Below are 22416 nucleotides of genomic sequence, written 5' to 3'. Positions count from 1 at the left end.
TTTCAGCATACTTTAGAACCTGAATGGCGTCTGAAACATTCTTCTGGACCTTGTCAGTTTGCAGGTTAACTATAATTGCTATTTTTACATATTTTGTCTAAGAGGAAAGCACGGCTTTAAATATAAAGCCTTTAAAAGCAGATATCTGCATCAGAATATTTAAAACCCACTGCAAATGTAATAATACTGCCTAATTACTGCAAAATGTAAAAGCACACCTTGAATGAAAACTCATTATGCAAAATAAGTCCTTCAAGGAGCCCCTTGCCTGGCAAGGCCAAGCAGGGATGGAAAATTGTTCCCAGCATCTGATTGCTTTTGCTCTGCTCTGGGGAAATAGAATGTCAAAGAACAGGCCAAGGAGCCGAGGCCTGATAATGCTCTGAGTATCAAGACTCCGACTATATCTGGTGGAAAACCTTGCACCAGGGACCAAGACCGTGAATTCTGGGAAGTATTTCATGCAGCACCACCCATTTGGAGGATGGCCAGTGGGGACTGGGGAGGGGCTGCCTAGCTATCACGTCTGTTCCCAGAGGATGAGATGCATACACGAGCATCTGTATATATGTACTGTCTGACATACACGAGCCGCCCTACAGAAGCCAACAGAGGCTGGGCTCCTTCAGTCAATCCCCTCTGATTCTAGGAGAAATTCTGATGATGTAGAATCTGTAATGTGCAAAAAGCCCAGAATGAAAGAATGCTGCCTCCAGACTTCATCCAGGAATCTGCTCATCCCTGGATCCCACCTAACTGACCACCAGAACCCTCAAGAAGAGACTTAAGGACAGCTGTCTTTGGTCCAGAACCATCATTCCAACAATGTCAGTGCTGGTCACTTCGCCAAAACCCAACACCCAGTTTATACCTGCCAGGATTTTCTTATTTTGTATCTGAATGAGAACATATGGAACATGTGTGCTGCTATGATCTCCAGTCATTCCCATTTAAAAGCTGTGTGCTCATCCCCATGCCACCCTAGTGCTGCATCATATGAAAGTATAATCCACTGCCAGGACCTCACAGGCCAATTAAGATGCTAGCAGAGCCCTGGATCCTAAAAATCCCTCACTTCTGACCTCCTTTCTAGCCCCAAATGTTGAGGCCTGTTGAAATTAAGGTGGAGGTGAAAGGCATACTGGACAGATGAAAGCTGTCAGGTGTCTGAGTTGACTTCTTGACTGGAAATTTTATTACCTAAAGATGTTCTTTAAAAAGACTTGTAAGGATCCAGAAACCGTTCGTTTAATTTTAAAAATATTTATTCCATTTTATGTTATGTTGTGTGAGTGTTTGCCTACATATATGTACTTGCGCCATGGTATGTGCCTGGTGCTCCCAGAGGCCAGAATAGGGTACTAGATGCCCTGAAGATAGAGGCACAGACAATTGTGAGCTGCCATATGGGTGCTGGGAACTGAACTTAGGTCTTCTGCAAGAGCAGCCTTTGCTCTTAAACCACTAAATCATCACTCCAGCTCCTGGATAGAGTTAATTCTAAAACATCAACCTAACTAGAAAGATACATATCTAAATATAGTCATTAACTAAACTCAATCACTCCCATTATGTTATCCAGACTGAGCAAATTTGAAGGCAGCATTGCATCATGTATGTATTCTATGGTCTGCAGTGTAGAGGATGTCAGGCCCCTATTGGACAGGACAGCACATAGTCTTGTTCTAAATTCTAGCAAGTTCTTATGAAGAAAGACCGATTTCGCTATGTACTTCATAAGTGACACCCAATTCATTTTTAGGGACTTAGAGTTAAACATTTCAAAAAGCTAACGATTTTAACAGAAGTTCAGGTTTGAGTATACTGACTGATGGCTGCAATCATGATGGATTCCAGGGCATCATCAAAGAGCCAGCTAACAGTCACAGTAAGAGAGTGAGGAATTATTGTATGTCTAGGATGAGGACAGAGAATGGGCAGAGCAAAGAAAGAATCAGAGTCCAATAGAACCACAACTATAGTAATTTTGATCCTTTATAACTGGGTAACATAGAAAAAAATCATATTTCTTCATTTCTCCCATTAACTAAATATCTCCAGAAACACTGCCCTGGGTGCTATAAAATTATTAGCTTCCAATAGTGGGTGCAAAGGAATTAGCTTTGGGTTTTCAACTGTATTAGAGAGACTCTGTTGTGACCAGCATCTGTGGGAAAGAAAATCTGTTTATACATAAATGTATCTATCATCTATCTATCTGTGTCTTATATAACCTTATCTATAAACATGTATAAATGTATGTATATACAGCACATAGTGCATATTATAAATATTAATACGTGCATATGTGTTCATAGGTAATGTTAACATTTGTGATGATATATATGAACACAGTCAGCTCTCTGTGTCTGTAGGTCCCACTTTTACAGATTTAAGCAAGGATCAAAATTATTTGATTATATAATCACTGATCTAGAGGCAATTTAAAGTATATGAGAGGATGTGATCAGGTTCTATGCAAGCACTATACAATTTTATTTCAGCACCCACAGATCCTGGTTTCTTTGGGGGTTGGGGGAGGCGCCTGGAGCCAGTCCTACAAGCAACTGATAGGCCAAGAGCATCTCACGCTACAATGCATTTTCCAAAGAAATCTTTATGCAGTCTAGAAATCTAACATGAAATGATTCCAAAATATCTGCTATCATGTGGGTGATTAAGGCCCTTCCCTGTGGATGAGTATATCCAATGGCAAAATCAACCGCTCTAGCCCATTGTGAATGGGAGTATGAATTTTCTTCCCCTGGGCCACAGCCCCAAAATGGCTGAAATAATTTAGGTCAAATGTTCCCCACAGATTTCCCTTTCAAGAGGTTCCTATTTCAGCTGTGAAGCTTGTTAGAGCCAACTCTGGGGAAGAGCTGGGGGCAGAACCTAGCACAAGCCATGCTGGAAACCCAAGTTCTATGGCTGCCAAATGTGAGGATGATAGTCTATTACACACCACAGCTTCAGATGCCACAGATCAAAGACACTGAGCTCACATTAATCAGATAATTTCTCCCTCATACATATTTTAGCTAAACTGTTTGAACCCTGCAGATCCATCTGAAGATTACCTGAGATAATACAAATTACCAGCCTGGAAAATAAATGGGGACCTCATTTGTCTTGACCAGGGGTGAGCAAGAAAGCCATGAGCAGAGGAAGCAAGCTGCAACCAGGGCAAGCCAGTCATTGTGGGGTCTTCTGTGGCCCACTGCCAATGGATGGAGGGAAATTTGTCCCTGTGGTATAGAGAAATCTCATGTCTGGACTTGTCAATCCTGGATAGAGGCCAGCTCTGCCAAGTGCAGACCCTTAAAAAGATCCAGAAAAGGATTATAGCCAAACTTTGTGATTCAACACAAATTAGTGACTTCACTTTCATGGCATTTGGCTAGGTAGAATAGGGAAAAGGGTTAGTTGCTGGCTAGACGGTTTCTCTAAAATGATTAAAAAAAAAAGTCAGCAGAAAAGTGAGATTTCTAGACCAGGCTTTATAAGGGACTCTACTATATAATATGACTTTACTGTAATTTTTTTGTACAATGGGGATTCTTGCTAATCAGTCTACTGTATGGAGCAAACCAGTTCATTTATTAGGAAAAGGACTAACCTCCCATGTAGCCATCTCACCCCAGAAATGTGTCAGTCCACACCTCTGAACAAGCAGCCTGCTTTTATTCTCTACTCTGCCAGGCATGTCCTTCCCCAACCCTGGGGTAGAGACCCAGCAAGAATCCTGAATGGACGGGCCCCACCACCTGGCCCAGACTGGGCACTGAATTGATGTATCCCAAAAATCACTCATGGGACTTCTACTAACCAGGGGCAGGAGCTGTGTGTACTGATGCATTTCAACGTGCAGGGACAGTGTTACTCACCTGCATAGTCCCTAAAGTATCACTCAGCAGCACACAATAAATCCTTGCTGAACTGCTTCAAATATAAGTAAGCTGTTCCAGTTTTAAGATCTCTGCAGGCCCTGTGAAATTCCTGTAACTATTACTGGTGTGTGTAAGCCCAGGTGGGTGGATATTTGTACACACACTCTAAATCACTTTCATCCTGAATAGAGAGATTCTTTGATAAATTGGTCTGACATTTGTTGTGAAGTCCTACAGGCTTTGGACAAAATGATTTAGAAAATAACAATGTTGGTTTTTCTCCTCTTTCAATAAATAACCCACCAGTAAAATACAGATAATAACTGACAATCGTACTTGTACTGTAACTAATGAGAAGGGATAAAGCATCAAATGGACTGTTTATATACATTTGATAAATTACACCCTTTGGATATACCAACAAAAAACAAATGTGTGTGGTCCTGGTTTACTGAACAAAAACAAACATTTACTATGGAGATTAAAGATTTAAGATACAATTTACATTTTATTTGGCAACTATTTTGATGCTACATCTACATAATGTTTGAAAAGTCAAAACCTACCTCAACTTCCTGAATACGAAAGCATTATAAATGGGAAAAAAATAAAAGAATCACATCAAACAACAGGAAAGCATGTATACATTTTTGATAATTGCATCAAAAGTTTAAAGCATTAGAAAGGTCACAGCCAGGAATCTTCTCTTAAGACACCTACCATCATGCCTTAGCAAATGTCCTTCACTCGCAGAGCCCATGGGGAAAAGACTTGCTGTGATGGGGTAGAACGAATGAAAGGGGGAAATTTCAGTGTCTCAGTCATCTCTGCCTGCTGCCTAATAGCTGGCAAAATCTGAAGAAACAGACACACAGCCACCTTTACCATCTGAGAATGTATGCCTGTGCCATCCATCAGTCCACAGGGAAAAATTCAATAGAAGTCCCAAGATGACATCAATGACCAAAACTAATAAAACTTCTGTTTTTCTGCATAAGCATTATGTGCCCTGAAGCCCCAGAATCACTGGAGGGGACCACAGACGCGTGACAGACATGGACCTATGGGCTTAGGAGACAGGTGAAATATGCAGGACTGGATGGGTCCTCCAGCTGATTAAAGGATCAAAACCCCACAGAGAGCATCTCCCATCTCAGGGCCTTACTGTCTCTGTCAGGCCATCCAAATTAGGATGGAGAGAGGGCTTCAATAACATTCTTTTACCCAACCAGAAAAGGTGAGTCTGAGGTTTCTTCTCAAAACTGTGCCCTAACCTTGCTCTTGCACAAGTGTACATCCTGGGGAAATGGATGGTGGCAGGATGCTTCATATATACTCAAACTAAGCAAGGGGTGTTTCCCTAGACCAAATCCACCCCTACCTTGTGCTCAGTAAAGTTGTCTGAGCTAACCAAAGGAAGTCTTCTCAATGTCTAAGAAGGGGAGATGCCAGTAGCATGGAGTCAAAAGCCTCAGGCACTAGGGTGGGCTTTGAAGCAGATATGGTTCTAATTCCTGTTCTAGCATTTGCCAGCTGTGTGGCCTTAGATAACACACTGGGCTTCTTTGAGTCAGGCTCCTTATTCATAAAACAGTATCACTGGTACCTACCTTAAAGGATGCTCTCAGTGCTTTACAACAATGATGCCAATGTATGGCATATCTGGTACTCAGAATTAATGAATGAAAAACAGACCTCACATCCACTTCTAGAGCTTTATGGCAGTGAGATGTTCCAGGATCCAGAGCTGAATAATAAGTTTTATGGAAATTACTATATGTTTAAATTTTCAATAATACGACTTTCTGTACATTTGAAATTTACCAATTAGACTCAAGTAAAGGTAGACCAATCATAACCAGGAAGATAATTGCAAAATATTTTCTGTGCACACAATTTGGTTAGTCTCGGGTATGAAGAAACCATTCAATGTGACTTGGAAACTTGACTTGCAAAAACGTTTCTATTTAAAGGACACACTCCCATTCTAAGGTACAGTGACTCCCATGTACTAAACAGAACCAATCTAGCAAGAAAGACAGTATCTATGGTATTAGACTGTACTGTGCATTAAAGTGTGCTGTTCTGAAACACTGTCATATAAATGCAAACAAATCAATGTTTAAATTATGATTAATTGTACCCCAACAAAGAGAGTGGGCTTGAATGGCGAAATTTCTACGTAACAATCAATTTGCCAACAGAAAAGAGATGAAGCAGCCCGAAGGGGTCTCTGCGACTGGCACACCACACGAGGCCCTTGCTGAATTAAAGCATTTAAAGTTTTATTTCTCAGAAAACACAAATGGTACCAGTCTGATAACCAGTCTTCTCCAGATATCACAAACTCCAAATTAATTAGCTCCCACAGTCTTTCTGAAAAGGCCTCCCAAGTTTGGTAGGCCTCCACAAACATACACATGCTACTTCTTAAGGGCAAGTCATTAGTTAGAAGCCATTACATCATTGGCCAATGACTGGGGATGCCAAAGAATTTCTAATCACTGATGTCTGCTCCACCTTGAAGATGCTGACTAGGGGGCCTGGAGTATGGCATCTACCATAGGATTTTTTTTAAACGCATTCCAGGCGATTCTCATCTTTAGCCCTCAACGGACTAAAGGAAGCCACATATTAGCTCAGTCACAGTGACCAGGCAACCCACGAAAAGTCATTATAGATAGATATAGATAGCACACTACAGATACCATACCAGATAGAGAACTCTAGAGACCTTCTCTCCCAGCTTCTAGAGCTTTCTATTCTCACAGTACAGCACTTTGGGTATTCTCAGCTGGGTACAGAGAACCTCTGACCCTCTGATGACCCATTTGCCCATTCAAGAACCCAGGCTGCAGCAGTGGTATTCATGAGGCCCTGGGTTACATCCCCAATGCCTGAAAAAATATTTTATCTTGCTTCACTTCCTTTCCTGAATGGTAACAACCAAATCCTGCCCACTTTCATATGATGGCCCCTTTTGCACCTCTCCAATTCTCTGCATCAACATAGCCTCTTTCTCAATTCAGGTTGCCAGTTCATTCTGTATTATCATCAAATATCCTGCCCAGGCTCTTGGCTTCCATAAATTCTGCCAGTCTTTCTCCACACTGTTCCAAGATGACCTTCTCAAGGACATTCTGGTCTCATTACTTCCCTACTTAAAATTCCAACACAGCTCCCAAGTTCAAGCCATGCCTAGTAGTGCTTGTTTATAGGACTTTTGAGGTCTGGTCCCTGTAGGAGCTTACTGTGTCCCACACTCTAGCACACAGGTTTCCTTCCAGTCATAAATGAATGCTTTTTTTTTGACTGAACAGTGCTCAGCCTCCTTAGACTCAGAAACTCTGCCCATGTTGTATACTCTCTGCCTGAAACACAGTACCTCACCCTCCCTAGGATACTATGCCCTCATGCTACCAAACCTGTTTACATGTTGCTTGTCCTGGAAGCCTACACTTTTTCTGTTTGGTAGCTGACTGTGATCTGCAGCCCCCTTGCTGCTCACATTGAAGTAACTGGTTGCTCCTCTACCCCAGAGCTTAGTCTTCAGGGCTGGGATGGGTGGCTTCACTACAGGACCTTAGTGGCCAGCATAGTGCCAGTTTTCAACAGGTATATGATAAACATACCCGGAAAGAGGAGAAAGTGATCCCACCTCTGTTGGCTTTTCTGACAGATGCAACTCCCCCATTTTTCTGCCTTTGATTCAGTGGGACTGGGGCTACCTGAGAAAGATGCAATAGTTCCCAATGGTGACACCAACTGGGGAAGCCACAGGACCTAGGTGTAGGACCTGAGAAAACTTGTATGCGGCTGAATTAAAAAGTAACAGCCTTAATTTTTTGCAGAGGAGATTCCAAGACAGTATAACACTGACTCTGTGGAATAGTTATTACTGATTACATTATGCAAGTCTACAATGAAAAAAAAAACAGCGAGTGAGGCAGAAAGAAACGAATGTTCAGCTTGGAGAGGAAAAGAACACTAGGGAATTTAATGTCACATCCAAGTGATATGCTGGAAAAGAGGCTATAATTGTTACAGAGATTAGCGAAATTAAAGAGAAACCTCTTGCTTTGCATTGGAACAATAAGAACAGTGCAGGTGCATGAAGGCAAGAGCACACTCAGCTAAGGTTCTGGCACTTGAAAGGAGAGAGCCTAAGAGATCTCCTGCTCCAAGAAATCAGCTGCCTAGGGAATTTTTCCACCAGTTTCAGCATACAGAAGCTGCTATAATGATGGTCCAAGGGGGCCAGAGTCTATGCCAAGCCGGGCAGCCAAACCTGGGAATCTTGTCCACCTGGTCCTGGTTTCGGAGGAATGAAAAATGCAGGACTGAAGAAGTAACATATTTTTCTTTTGTGGTTTCAGAGAGCTACTGAGTCCAGAGAACATATGACAGGGTCAGAGTACCTGCAAGAAGACCCTGAGAGACCACCGCGTGCAGCAGTGAGGCGAAGTCTGGGTCATGATGGGGATTCCAGAGATGTGAGAAATCTGCCAAGGAGGGCCGCGTACAGGTTGTGGGGCCAGTCAAAGAGAGAGCTGCATGTTGCAAGCAGCAAAGCTGGAGAGAGACACCAAAGCCCTTGGAACAGAAGGCCAGATTCTGGACATGGAACTACAGGGCTTAGTGTTTTCCCCAATGGGTTTCAGTCTCATTCTAGTCCAGTCTTTCCTCATTGTGCCCCCATTCTTCCTTTTTTGAATGGGAATGTATATTTGGTGTCATTTTATGTTGGAAGTATATAATTTGTTTTTATTTTATTTTACAGGAGGCCACAGTGAAAAGATTGTCTTGAGTCTCCAAAAAGACTTTGGACTTTTGAACAGTGTTGTGACCGCTGAAGACAACTATGTGGACTTTTGAAGTTGGGCTAAATGCATTTTGCATCTTGGAATGGTCACGAGCATGTGAGGGCCAAGAATGGAATGTGGTTGTTTGAATGAGAAATGTCATTCTCATAGGCTTATGCATTTGACCACTTCATTCCCTGTTGATGTGCTGTTTGGAAAGATTACGAAACCTTTATGAGGTGGAGCCTTGTTAAAGGAAGTACATCATTGGGGGGGGGGGCAGGCTTTGAGGGTTTATAGCCTTGCCCCACTTCCTGTTCTTACTCTGCTTCCTGTGTGTTGAAGAAATGTGACCAGCCAGCGTTCTGCTCCTGTCCCCATACTTTCCCTGCCTGTCACCATGCCTTCCCTACCCTGATGAATTTGATCCTTCTGGAACTATAAGACAAAATAAATTCTTTCTTCTTTAAGTTGCTTTTAGTCATGGCATTTCATCACAGCAGCATGGTATAAGAGTCAAGGCTTGGACCAAGCTAAAGTGTAGATTAAAAAATTGAAATAAAATTTAAAAACTCAAAGTAATATTGATAATAATGATAGCAAAACAGTTACCATGCTTTTGTGGTTAGATATGTTCACTACAGTGCTGGTCTGGCTGCGTGTCATTTTATTTGAACCTGGACTGCTGCTGACAACTGCCTGCCACTAGCACTTCCAGAAGCCCCATAAAAAATGGGACATCTAACACGTATTTCAAAATGCTGATCAAAGGTGTGGCAGCTCTGGCACTCTCCATCTCTCTGGAACCCTACAGCCATAAACAGTACATGAGCTTCCCATTAGCCACAGTTCCTCCCAGCCCCACCTTTGGCCAACCCCTTTGCTTCCACAGAAGGTCTAAGAATGGTAGCAATAAAGATTCTATTCACTGCGTCCCTAAACTGTCGTACTCCCACTCTGCCAATGCCACTGTGTCCCGAGGCCTCTGTGTTTGAAGCACTGATACAGCAGAGTCCACAATGCACCAAAGGCAGATTCCATCAAGATCTTTTGTCCACTCCAAGCTCAGTGTCACAATCAGGATTTTTGAGTTCTTCTGTGAATTTTCTATGTCTGCAGTGACATTATCCCCAATGTAAGAGGTAGCCAGAGTAAATAAGCCTGCCAAAACCAGTCTTACATTCCTGAGTTATGGTTTACTATTAAGATTACTAACAGGTTTCCATGAAGGAAATTATATATAGCAACACTAAACCAGGGTGCACAATGTGGGTCAAAGGATCTGCTGAGACTGATTAAACACTGTCCTCAGAATCTACACTCCTAACGTTGAGGAAACTTGGATCATGGAGATCTGAGCTACCCTTCTGGTCCCCCAACAAGCATCACTGCAACTAGATCCATGATGTAGCACAGCCCCTGTCCCAAGAACTGCCAAAGAAAAAGGTGCTGGTAGATTCAGGATGTTTAAGATGATCACATGATACCTCTTTCAGGCTCCCCATTTGAGAATGTTTTCATCTGACCCCATGGACAGAGAACAGAAGTATTTCTGCCATGTGAGCAAGGAAAAGCCCAGAGAACCTTATGAAAACTGTCATCACACCAAACCCAATGCACATGAGAATCTATGTACTACGTTAGTCCATCAGTATCTAGCAGTCCCAATTCCCTCAGGTAAATTGCTATCATCTGTCATGCTAGACTTAACCAGTAGGCATTGGGGAGCTACCAGAGAACTTTCCAAGGCAGTGGCCCTATAAACTGGTATTTTCTAAACATGCTCGTCTCTCTCATTTTCAGCCCAGTGAAAGCCAGGGGGCTAGTGCAAAGTTCATTCTACATGCACAGTGATCACCTATATATCTGCTGTGGTGCTGAGCCAGAACATTGGTGCAAGGAACAGCCAGTCTATAACCTTATGAAGCCCATGGTCTACCCAGAGAAGAGAGGGAATGAGAACCAGAAATGTAAGCAGAGAAAGCATATTACCTGGTAAATGCAGTCATTGAAAAAATCAGCTACAGGATCAGAGAGGAAGAAGCCACTGATAATTATTATTCCTGACCCTACCCCAGAGAACCAGAGCAGACTACTGAGAGAGCCATGTCCAACTGGATCTTAAAGAACAAGGAAGTTTCCAGGTACACATCTTGCAGGGGTGGGAGAGACTTTTGCACATATTAGGGGGCCAACTTGTGTCATCTGCACAGTCTTTGCAGCAGCTGCCCTCAGCTCAAGAGAAAGCCAGCACTACGGAGCCAAGGGCAGTAACAACAGAAGGTTCTGGCCAGCTCTGCTCAGTATCCCCTGCACCTGAAGCCTGTCTCCTGTTCAGGAGGCTAGGAAGCTACTTCAGATGCTGGTTATGAACAGTGAAAAGGACAATCGATACCATGCACTGCTTAAAGGACAAAACAGAACACAGATCTGGTGCCTACAAAACACACTGACCAATCACATGTCACCCCAGGAACCAGAGGAAGCCCAGACTCTGACCCTCCTGATCCAACAGAAAGTCTCCATGCCACCTGTTAAGAACATGTGTAAGTCATTATGAAATACAATTAGAGCCAACTAGGAGGCGGTTGGTTCCCCGTCTTCTCAAAGAGGCACACTGACAGCCAGCTGTACATTCCATGCCATAAATGGTGAAGCATCTTTTCTACTGAAGGCAAGCTCCTTGAGAGGAAGAGCCATGCCACATGACCATGCTATGGAACTCATGACCCTGGAGGTCCTGCTCCTAATCCTCAGACAACTACAGCAATTACTTCCTCATTGTTTTCACTCAGCCTCTGAAACATCCCAGTGTGTGCGCAGAGGACAGGGTAAGGAAGGGTTTCCATTTTCAAAACACTCTGAGGTAAAATTATCAGGTGGAATCATTTCTACATTAACAAATACATGCCAGTAAGGACATGTATTTCTTGAGGAGGAGCACTCAGCCGGCAGAAGGCATAGAATGTTTGTACGTCTTTTCCAGTTTGCTACTTGGAGAATAATAATCTAAGTCTCTATCGTCCTAAAATTCTAAGACTCTAAATATGTCAAATAAGAAATCCTGAAAGATCTGCGTAAAGTCAGAACATTTTTTCAGACCATGAAGGACCAGAACATCCCAAAGAATCCAGCTGGACCAAAGCAGTCAGTTACTACTGCTTCGATTTTTATTTTTCTTTCACATTTGAAGGCACTAGCATGAACACACAGTAATTATGTCTGAGATCTTTAAAGTCCCTTTCCTACTAAATAACTTATGAAATTAAAGAAAGGACCCAGTTGGTTTTTACTATGATACCCAGCACTATGAAGACATAAACTCCTGAACAAACTTCCCAGAGTAAGTCATTCCACCATGACATCATCTCTGAAAGCTGAAGACCCCCAGTAGGAGCATAGAGGAAGGGAGCAGAAAAACAAGGGACAAGAAAGAGGAGCAAGGAGGAACAGTGACGACTCCATCTCCCCTGTAAACCTGCTATCCCAGTGCCCGCAGCCCTCTACCTGCAAAGGTCTAGGGCAGCCAAGTCCTCTAATGTGCTGGTGGTCAGAACATGTCTCCTCTAGGTGGTACAGAAACCTGCTGATTACAGTGAGTCTTCCTTGTTTAATGAGACATGTCTAGTCTATGTGGTCACATGTTCTAGAATCTCCACCATTCTAAAGATGTGCTCATGAGCCATAAGAAGAAGAAAAGAAGTAAACACATGCAAAAAGATGAGAAAAATCAAAATGGCAACAAGTTATCAATGTTTGCGGGAACTGACTTTTCTTCCTGCTCCTACTTTTAAAAATTATTTTTCAATTTTTACAAAATTAAGACAGATGTTGTCCACTCATTTGTTCGTTAAAGTGCACGGAAAGGATAAAAGAGACAATTTTTTCCCTAACATTAGAATCGAGAGCCTCCAGACCCAGAGAAGTAAAATTATTTTTACAGAAATTTTTATATCACATTAAAATCTGCATCTAAGACTCCTATACACCAGTGGCTGAGACTCTGGAAACCACACCATGCACCAAACCTGGGAAGCAAAAATGAAGAGCCTGTGGGCAAGGCCAAAGACAAGTCCATATACATTTCCAGGCAACTCAAAGAATCACAGGCCCTTTTAATTAGCTTATTTCTAACATGGCAAACTATGCTGGCCATTCATTATTCCTTTTATTCTGGGATTTCTGCTGCCTTATTAAGAAATGAAAGGTCTGAAAAAAAAAATAGGAGTTGACCCTTGGCTTCCCCCGCCAGCCCATGGCCACAACCCGTCCCGGAAACATGCAGGAGAACGGCCCAGAGCTTGCAGCAGAAATCACACATTTACTCATGACACAGTAACAACTCTGCAACAAACCCAAATTGTGGCTTGATTTAATAAGGCATTCAAGGCCTGATACCTCATCCAATTTACCAGCGGGACATACCAATCTCAGCTGGAATCAGAGGCACCTGTCAGGGCTGCCTGCTGGAGCTATTTTGAGCAATGCTGTATGGGTTATTTTCCCATTGCCCAGCAAAGCCTCACACAGCCGCTTCTCATGCTTCTCTTTTCACAAAACTCAGCTCTTAGCCCAGCTTGGGGCTGAAATCAAGGGTTCTGACTCCCAGTCTGAAATATAAAGTGTATAAACACTAATGACAGCTGTTTAACTGGTAACTCCTTTTCACATTTCTACTGTGATGGTGTGAGTGGCTTCCAGACAAGGGAATTCACCTGTTCATGCTCAGCATCCTCATCTGGGTAATAAAGACAGTGGTCCAACACCATCAGAATGCCTGGATGGATGATTGGCAATGGATATTGTGAGATGCCCAGCATGTAGGATGCTCCAAGAATTGGTGACTATGTTTTAATTGATTCTAGTTTATCCTGTGCCCCAAGCTGATAACATGGTTTTAAAAATCACAATCGTAGTTTCCTCTAGATGAATGTATTTGTAATGCTGCCATCCTGACTCTGAGATTTTTCAGGAATCAAATCTGGGTGATGGCTGCTTTGGAAAAGCTGCTGCCTCTGCTCCATGAAAAAGTGTAAATAAAATGCCACATAAGTAATCAGATTACTCACAGCTTAACACATATGATCCGGAGCTGCTCATGACTGCGGTGGATTTCTCATTATCTGTCGGATACCACTACAGTCTGTCCAACTGTCTGCAGGCATCCTGGCTGGGAACATCTACATTAGCTCCTGCTGGTCCCATGCTCCTGCTGTCAGTGGGAGCAGACCCAGAAGGAAGATAGCGATGCGCTTACAATACGGCAATAATACAAACAGAAAAGTTTGGGGAAGAGCAGCCAGGTTCTAAGTCAGCAATAAAGGCCCTTCCTCAGCCCTCAAAAGGCTCCCGGAACTGTTTGGGCCAGAGGAAACCTCCAGCTCAATCGTCTCTATTTCTAGTCCAAAAGGAATGAGCTTCCTTGGATGACAAGGTAATACTTTCTTTGGCTAAGTATTGTGGACTGCCAGATCAAGAACCAAAGGAAAGAAGCAAACATCACCACACCAAACCCCAAACCCTCCTAAGGAGGGTCTCTGTATCACAAGAACTCCATTTGACTACAGCTGTTTGTATATTTATGTATATTTATGCTTAGACAGCTGTTGACCTTCTAGGATGACTACTTCAGGATCTCCCTGCAGTCTGCAGGTGTGGGTATTTTTAGAGAAAGAGTCTGGAAAACCCTAGGGAAGTACATTAAGGCCCCGTTCTTTTTTTCTCCTTAAATTTTTATTAGTTCTTTGATAATTTCACATCATGTATTTTGATCATATTTACCTTCCTTTCCCCTAACTCCTCCCAGGTCCACCCCCTTCCCATACTCACCCAACTTTCTGTCTGCTTTTTATTTAAACACATCAAATCCAGTTTGTGCTGCCCATATACTCTTGGGTGTGTGGCCATCCACTGGAGAGCATGGTTGATCTACCAGGGGCCACATTCTCCCTCTCCCCAAAGTTATCAATTGCCAATAGTTCATCAGGTAGAAGCCAAAATCTATGTCCCTTCTCCATGCTGGAATTTTGTCTAGTTTGAACTTATGCATGCTGTCACAACTGCTATGAGTTCATATATGCACCTGCCTTATTGTGTCAGAAAAATAGTTTTGTTGTAGTCATCCAATACTTACGGATCTTACACTCTTTCTACCTCCTCTTCTGCAATGATCTCTGAGGCTTGAGAGAAGAGGGTGTGATATAGACATCCCATTTAGAGCTAAGCACTCCACAGTCTCTTATTCCATGCACCTTGATCAGTTGGGGATCTCAGTATTAACTTCTGTCTACTGCCAAAAGAAGCTTCTCTGATGAGGGTTGACAGATATACCATATGGGGTATGGTAATAGATCATTAGGAGTTGTTTTAATACTATGTCCATTCAGCAGAATAATAGTAGTAGATTCTCCCCTAAAGCCTATGACTGTCTAGTCACAAGTTCCTGGATTCAATAATGGTGCCAAGTATTGATTTCACGTTGTGAAGGTGTCCTTAAATCCAATCAGAAAAATAGTTGGTTGCTCCCATGGCATTCATGCCACTGTTGCACCAGTGGGCATGTCTTGCCAGGGAAGTTGTTAGTGTAGCTTGCAAAGTTCACAGCTGGGTAAGATTGAGAATTACTTTTCTCCTCTAGTAGTGTGCATAGCACCTTCCAGCACTATGAAAACTAGATAGCATGGATGAAGCTTCCAGGTCAGTACCAGCTTGATTCCTCCCCCATAGTCTATGGCTCATGAATGTGGTGTTTTTAGTCATAGGGTCTCACCAATCAAGGTCTGGAGGATAACCGAAAGCATTTGCAAGAGCCTATAATGTTTGGGTTGTCTATGAGATCTCACTGGAAATGTCATACATACATATATATATATATATATATTATACACATATATATGGCCTATCAAAGCTAAATCAAGATGAAATAATTAATAGACCTATAAAATACAGTAACTAATAAAAAGATTCAGGGCCAAATGGATTCAGCTAGAATTCTACCAGACCTTCAAAGAAGAACTAACACCCGTACTTGCCAAATTATTCCATGATACAGAAAATAAAAGAACATTTCCAAATTCTTGTTTAAGAAGCCAGTATTACCCCAATACCAAAAATAGACAAAGATTCAACAGAAAGATTCAGTTCTTAATGTCAAATCCAGGTCCAGGGAGCCTCAACAAGTCATGAATTGTCAGCTCCAGAAGGATGAATTGCACTGGACCCGTCCAGTTCTGACCTGAGCAACCGGCAGAGACTTAGAACAGCTATTGGTAGAATCAGAGCTTATAACATTGCTGAGAAAGCAGGACTACTCTTGGCATGAAGAAATTTCCCTCTGCTGAAGGAAAGAGCCTATTCTCAGCAAAGCAGGGAAGGTGATCCTCTAGGGACAAAATATGGGGAGTCTAGAGAGAGGATGAACTGAAGTCCCAGGAGACATTGGGGAGGAAAAGAGCACAAGACTGAGCACTGAGGCTGGTTGTGCACCATAGCTATGTCAGGAGAAAGATGCGAAGGGCCTTAGATACCAATGTTCACTATCCCACAGGGTGTACTATCCCACCGAGATGTTGGACACCTTCTCTGCAAGTGGTTTCTCTTTTGGAAAGAGGTACAGGTTCAAAAGGGCAGCCAAGTCTGTGACTGAGTAAGACATGAGGGAGCCACTGGCTCAGGGGATGGCCTCCTACACCAGCCTTGCTGTCACACAAGACTTCTGTGTGGCAACTGGGGTGGAACAGGAGCTGAGGGAGAGAGGGTCAGAGGAAGTGTCGATAAGACGGACAGCAGGTTCCAGAGAAAGCCAAAATGCAGTGTGTGGAGGGCAAGGGGTGAGGGCACATCAGCCTGCACTCTGGTCTGTTGACTGAGAATTCACTTCTCACCAGCTCTACCCTGATTAGCACCCAAGCAGGCTACTGGCAACATGGATATGCACATGCCAGAAAACAGCCACTTCACTAAAGTCAAGTGCAGATGCGGGTTTATCGAGGCTTGCCTTCCACTCCCCTCCATTCTTCTCTAAACCACAATGGCTGAATGGCCCAGTTGGAAAAAGTGCTGAATGAGTGGACAAGTACTTGGCCACAGCTGCACAGTCCCTTTGAGCTTGTTAGCACTGCTTTCTTCTTTTTAGATTCTTTCTGACTAATCTAGGAGCATAAATCTTCCTCGTCACAATCTACCAAGCCAGACCCATAACAGCAACAGTAGCTTATATCCGAGCTATTTTGGGATTATATTTCTCCAAGAAAATAAATAGCCAGTTTAAAGATCATGAGAAAAATATTCCATTTAAACATGATTGCTTAGGGATATCCCAAGCCACTCACACCTGCGGTAGTGGGGAACATGGTGAGTTCAAATGACTCTCAGTGAGCTTTGTACTTAGGGGGGAAGGATGCAAAGTCAAGGCCTTTGATGGATTTCCACTTGACCTTCATGTTAGGCTCACACAGACCTTGACGGCTGACCTCTGTGATAGAAGCCTTTTGACCCCTAATGTTCAGGCAGTAAAAGCCCTGTGCAAAGTCATGTATCAGACACGAGTTCCCCATGTCGATCTGTCCCTCGGGGCAAGCAGGTTCAGTTCTGTAAGGTGGGGCTGTCAAGATGTCTCTGTAAAGAGCCAGGCAGTAATTATTTTAGGTTTTGTGGGTTATGTATAGACTGTCTCACATTCTTCTTTTAATTTCCCCTTCTGTAAAAATACAAAAGAGCACACGCCTTTAGTCCCAGCACTTGGGAGGCAGAGGCAGGCAGATCGTTGTGAGTTTGAGGCCAGCCTGGTCTACATAGTGAGTTCCAGGACAGCTGGAGCTACAGGGAGACCCTGTCTCAAAAAGACAAAAGAAAAAAAAAATCATTCCAATCTACTGATCTCAGCTGGATTTGCCCTACAAAACAGGCCTCAAAACATTTCAAATTTGGCAACTCTATTCTGAACTAACAGGACATTTATGTTATGGATATGAAAGGTGTAATAGAAACACGCATGTTGAAATTCTGTACGTGAGAGTCCTTGGGGCCATTATGGAGGGTTAGCTAGACTAGTCCCTGTAGAGGCAATCCACACTAGGGAAATGGTGAGGCTGCAATACCGTCTGATCTCATACAGTAACCAAGCATAAGATGCCAGCCACCTGCACGATGCACTCATTTGGTTTCTGACTAAGGTCCATCGTGGCTGCAGTAGTATACCAGGAAGACAGAACAAGGAAGAGAAGTCTCACCAGAAGTCAGGGCCTCTTCAGCTAGCAGGAGTGAAGGGAGACAGAACAGAGTCCAAATGCGGTGCCAGAGGTTGGGTTAAGTAGGGAAGCCAGAGATAGGAACACAGCACCAAGCCTTAGTCTACCACAGAACAGAAGTTTCTCTCAAGCATACAGACCACCGGCCGCCTCATACATGGTATAAGCTAACACTTGCCCCAGCTGAGAAGGGCAGAAAACAGACACTGCTTTTAAAGGAAGACCCACCACATTCCTCTATGCTCAGAGTATATCTATTGGCACTTGGTGTTGATAGATAAGCATTCATTAAAGGCAATCAGAAGGTACTGGGGAATATCCCCCAACACCTTGAAGTCTATACTATGGGTTCTCTCTTTGAAACACAAAGGAGCCTCAGTGTTGCTGGGTTTCAGGTGACCCATGGGAATTTCCACAGCCTCAGCTCTTTGCTGACGCCATCACCTTTTCCCCAAAGATAACAAATCACTTCTGCCCCCAAACTCCCAGACAGAAGGTAGCGAGAGCCCAGTCTCCAGGATGACCAGATGTCCCTAGACCACTCTGTGGTCTAGATTTTCTGGTCTTAACCTATGACTCCTATAGGGGAGAAATTGAGGCAAATGACACAAGAGGCTGTAAGCCTCAAGGAGGCAATCGATCTCCCATATCCTATCCAGCTAAAGACAATCAACTCCATAGGCAACAGCAGGGGAAGACTGAGTTAAATTGTCAGGAATTGGATAACAAATGAAAGAAGCTACATTTGCTTTCCTGCTTCATCTCCAACTCTAAAGATGAGATTTTCCTCAGATGTCCCTAAAAGTTTTTGTGATTGTCCCCAGACAGACACCAGTAAGGAGAGAGAGAAAATTGCACACTGCAATTACTAAACTCTGAACTCTCCCAACAGCCCATCTTTATGTTGCCATTGTGTTTGTGTATACGGACGGCTGGCTCAGGAGGGACAATCATTCCCATCACCACTGTGAGATGCTCAAACAGCAGTGTGGAAAATCACCCAGAAAACAGCTGTTTATGCTGTAGGCAGCACCTACATGGGGAGAGGCACAGTGGGTAGGTAGAAGCCACAAGGCATAAAATTGAGAAAACACTATTTTCAAACTACATGTGAAGGGATATCTCAATGAAGAGGTAATCAATACTCAAAAAGAACAACACGGCAAGACAGGACACCCCAGCTACAGGAAGAAGGAAGATGCTCAGGAGTTACCAACAAATGTCTAACAAATTCTGAGCGACAGCAGACAGAAACAGACGCAGCTACATGGTCCCAAGTACTCACACTGCCTCACCCAGTGAAGGGAATTGGGCCCATCTCCACTCCTGTTTGGTTCACAACTCAGAACTTTAGTAAGTGTGGCTCTCCACACGGTGCTACCGACACCTTGAAAGAACGGGCAATGGCATACCTATTTCTCCCTTCCAGCCATGAGCCAAGAAGTCAAGGGACTTGGAAACCTTGGATACTACCAGTCCTGACTCTGCCTCAGGGCTTGCCAATAAACTGCTCACAACAGAAACCAACAGAGTTCGATTCCTACTCAGTGCATCTTCCCTGAGGAACACCCTGCCCTGTCTTCCCAGCCATGGCCAACGGGCAATGGCATACCTATTTCTCCCTTCCAGCCATGAGCCAAGAAGTCAAGGGACTTGGAAACCTTGGATACTACCAGTCCTGACTCTGCCTCAGGGCTTGCCAATAAACTGCTCACAACAGAAACCAACAGAGTTCGATTCCTACTCAGTGCATCTTCCCTGAGGAACACCCTGCCCTGTCTTCCCAGCCATGGCCGCCTGCCTCCCAGTTCCAGATCAGAACCTAGGAGGCCCAGAGACTCTCTCTCTCTCTCTCTCTCCCTCCCTCCCTCCTTCCCTCCCTCCCTCCCCCCTCTTCAGCCTTTGCTGTAAGCATGGGCCAGCATACTAGAGAACAAAGACATTCCAGGGTCTGGAAACAACAACCACTAACTATTGGTCTCCCCATGGGGTTCCCAAGACCTGCAGTTTAATGCTATGAAGCCTGAATGCCAGGCTGCTTTCCAATGGGAACTGTGGGAGTATGGTGCTATTACATGTAGAATTCTAGGCCAATTTGTTACTGAATATTGAAGTTCACCATGCTTCGCTTTATCCAAAACCTCTAGGTCCTCCTCACTACCTCAGAAAAATAAGATGGAATGCCTTCTGGGATGATAAGACACAACTTTGAAAGTTACCATGGAGACAGCCCATGTCACCAATTCATCTCTGTTGTGGAGAACGGGAGAAGCAGCAGCTTTCCAGCTTCTCATGAGTCCTGAGCTCTTTGTAGAACAAGTTCAATGTATGGTTTGACTGGCTGGATTCACATTGGAGGCACAGGGACTTGTACCTTCCCCTACAGAGCAGGGCTGTCGAGTTCTGAGCTGGGGAGACCAACAGAATCTCATGTGAAACCTCACTCTAAACTGTATTGACCGTGTGACTCCAGAGTGTTACAGAACCCTGCTTTCCAACCCAGCTTCCTAGCGTTTACAAAGTCCAAGCACTTTACCCCATGCCAAAAGAAGATTCCAGACAAGTGGCAACCCTTACAGAGAGCTCTCATCTGTGCTCCCTTCAGCCTCTCATTCCTCTTCTTCTCAAGGCCTGCCCATTAGCTTGCTATTATGGATAAAGGGAATGCTTGGCTGACCTGTTGCTTTTCTTTAAAACATGCTATACTCTCTGTGGTCTAAAGTGTGGTCTGGGCCTGATTTAGCATCTTTTAAAAGGAAAAAGAAAACCTTAATCAAAGCCAGTGGCAAAGGAGAAGAAAAGTTCTGTTTTGTTATAAAGCAGCAGCAATTTAGGGCAAAAGACCACAAGTTTCCCCATGGGAGATGTGTTGGTTGAAGTCGAAGAGAGCTGTTCAATACACTCCACAAAACAGGAAAACCACATTCTCCTGGATGTGTCTTTAAAATATATAAAAGAAAAAGCAAGCAACTGCCCTTGATGAAAGAACACTGTATCAGTTAAACCCAACACAGAAATGGCTTGCAGCCACGAGGCACCAGACTTATACAGATCAGTAAGCTAAAGACAGATGACCCAGGGAAGAATGGGTAGGTGGTGTCAATAGGTGTTTCACAAAGTAGGATGCACACAAGCTATAATATACCAGACAAGCTAAAAAATAAGCTCTACCCATAACAAGGATAAGTTGTTCAAACAAACTTCCAGTATTCATCAGTTACCTTACACATTACAGGAGAACTTAAATACTCTTCCTTTTAGCCTTTTCCTCAAAGATGCCAGATTTCATCTTCCATTAGTTATGCAGACATGTCAGAAGAGGATTTAAAACAACTGCATATAAAACACTTGATGCAATGACGTCATGATCTGAAACAACTGAAGTTTTCTACCACTTGCTCCTGTTTGGACAAAGCACCGTAAAAACAGATACAGTTGTCGTTTTGCCAGCTCTTAATAAAGCTATTTTGATAACTGATATTTTATGGTATTTACAAAGAATTTGGCAGCACTGACATTTTTGTCATTTGAAGCACTGACGTTTACCCTTTTTAATAGGCTTCTGTACCAACCTAGAAACGTCTGTTGCGCCCTCACTATCTTTTCTGTCTGCTTTGTACGTTTTGTCTTTTCTTTAATGATTTTCTCCCACCTTCCTATGGCTTCCTTTTCTTTAATGATTTTCTCCCACCTTCCTGTGGCTTCCTTTGGCTCTGCACTTGAAAGCCAGAATTCAAGTTGTGATTTGCAGGAAGGCCTCAATACAATTTTGCACTTAAATATCAAAATTAATGTTTGTAGGTAAACATTTTTATAATTCTAATTTGAGTTAATAAAGATTTTAAATTTTGGCTTTTGTAATTATATACACAACAAACATTAGAAGCTAGTTTTTGTATTTGAAGACTTTCTACCATTGTGTTTAGGTTATATTCTATAAATACCTTTTATATGCATACGTAAGACTATAAATGTAAATTTTATATTACTGACACTTCTTAAAGCCAAAAAGAAAGAAAAGTTGTTGATCACCTGGAACACACTAGCAGCTGTGACAACGTGAAGACACATCTGCAAGTCTACACAGTGACACCCGTCAGAAATGAACCCAGGAATACGAAAATACAGCCTTTACCTGAAACCACCCAGAGATCCTCAGAGTGAAATGGACAGACAGACAGGAAGACATGAGCAGCAGCTGCACACCAGTGTGGGTGATGCCACGCACGGAACACTGAGTGACAAAAGGCTAGTCACAAAAGAACGTAAACACAAACTGTGCTTTTCCATCTAAAGGTCAACAAAGGCATAGGAAAGTGTGACAAAATGTTCCAACAGCAGCAACGTCTGGATGGAAGACAGGAGGGGAACAAGATGGGCAGCATGCAGGGCTATGGGGGGCATTTAGTGAAATGCTGACTACGTGGTGCTCACTTTGTGAAAATCTATTCTGAACGAGCCATATATATATATACA

At 43.2% G+C, this 22416-nt stretch overlaps 1 protein-coding gene across 3 annotated transcripts in view; it reads right to left on the bottom strand.

Annotated features, from left to right (window-relative positions):
* Spock1 (SPARC (osteonectin), cwcv and kazal like domains proteoglycan 1) overlaps nucleotides 1-22416 on the bottom strand; it is a 562385-nt gene that overhangs the window by 317001 nt on the left and 222968 nt on the right. For 2 of the 3 annotated variants that reach the window (XM_008831820.2, XM_008831818.3), the window contains exon 3: nucleotides 4457-4465. The exons of the other annotated variant lie outside the window; for it this stretch is intronic. In XM_008831820.2, coding sequence (XP_008830042.1) covers nucleotides 4457-4465 — 9 coding nt within the window. The remainder of the gene's footprint in view (nucleotides 1-4456; nucleotides 4466-22416) is intronic. 3 annotated transcript variants of the gene reach the window in all.

The sequence above is a fragment of the Nannospalax galili genome, unplaced genomic scaffold, assembly GCF_000622305.1.
Source record: "Nannospalax galili isolate Female #2095 unplaced genomic scaffold, S.galili_v1.0 scaffold735, whole genome shotgun sequence".
Classification (NCBI taxonomy): domain Eukaryota; kingdom Metazoa; phylum Chordata; class Mammalia; order Rodentia; family Spalacidae; genus Nannospalax; species Nannospalax galili.
The sequence above is the reverse complement of the archived record's forward strand: the minus strand, read 5'-3'. Positions and strand labels throughout refer to the sequence as shown.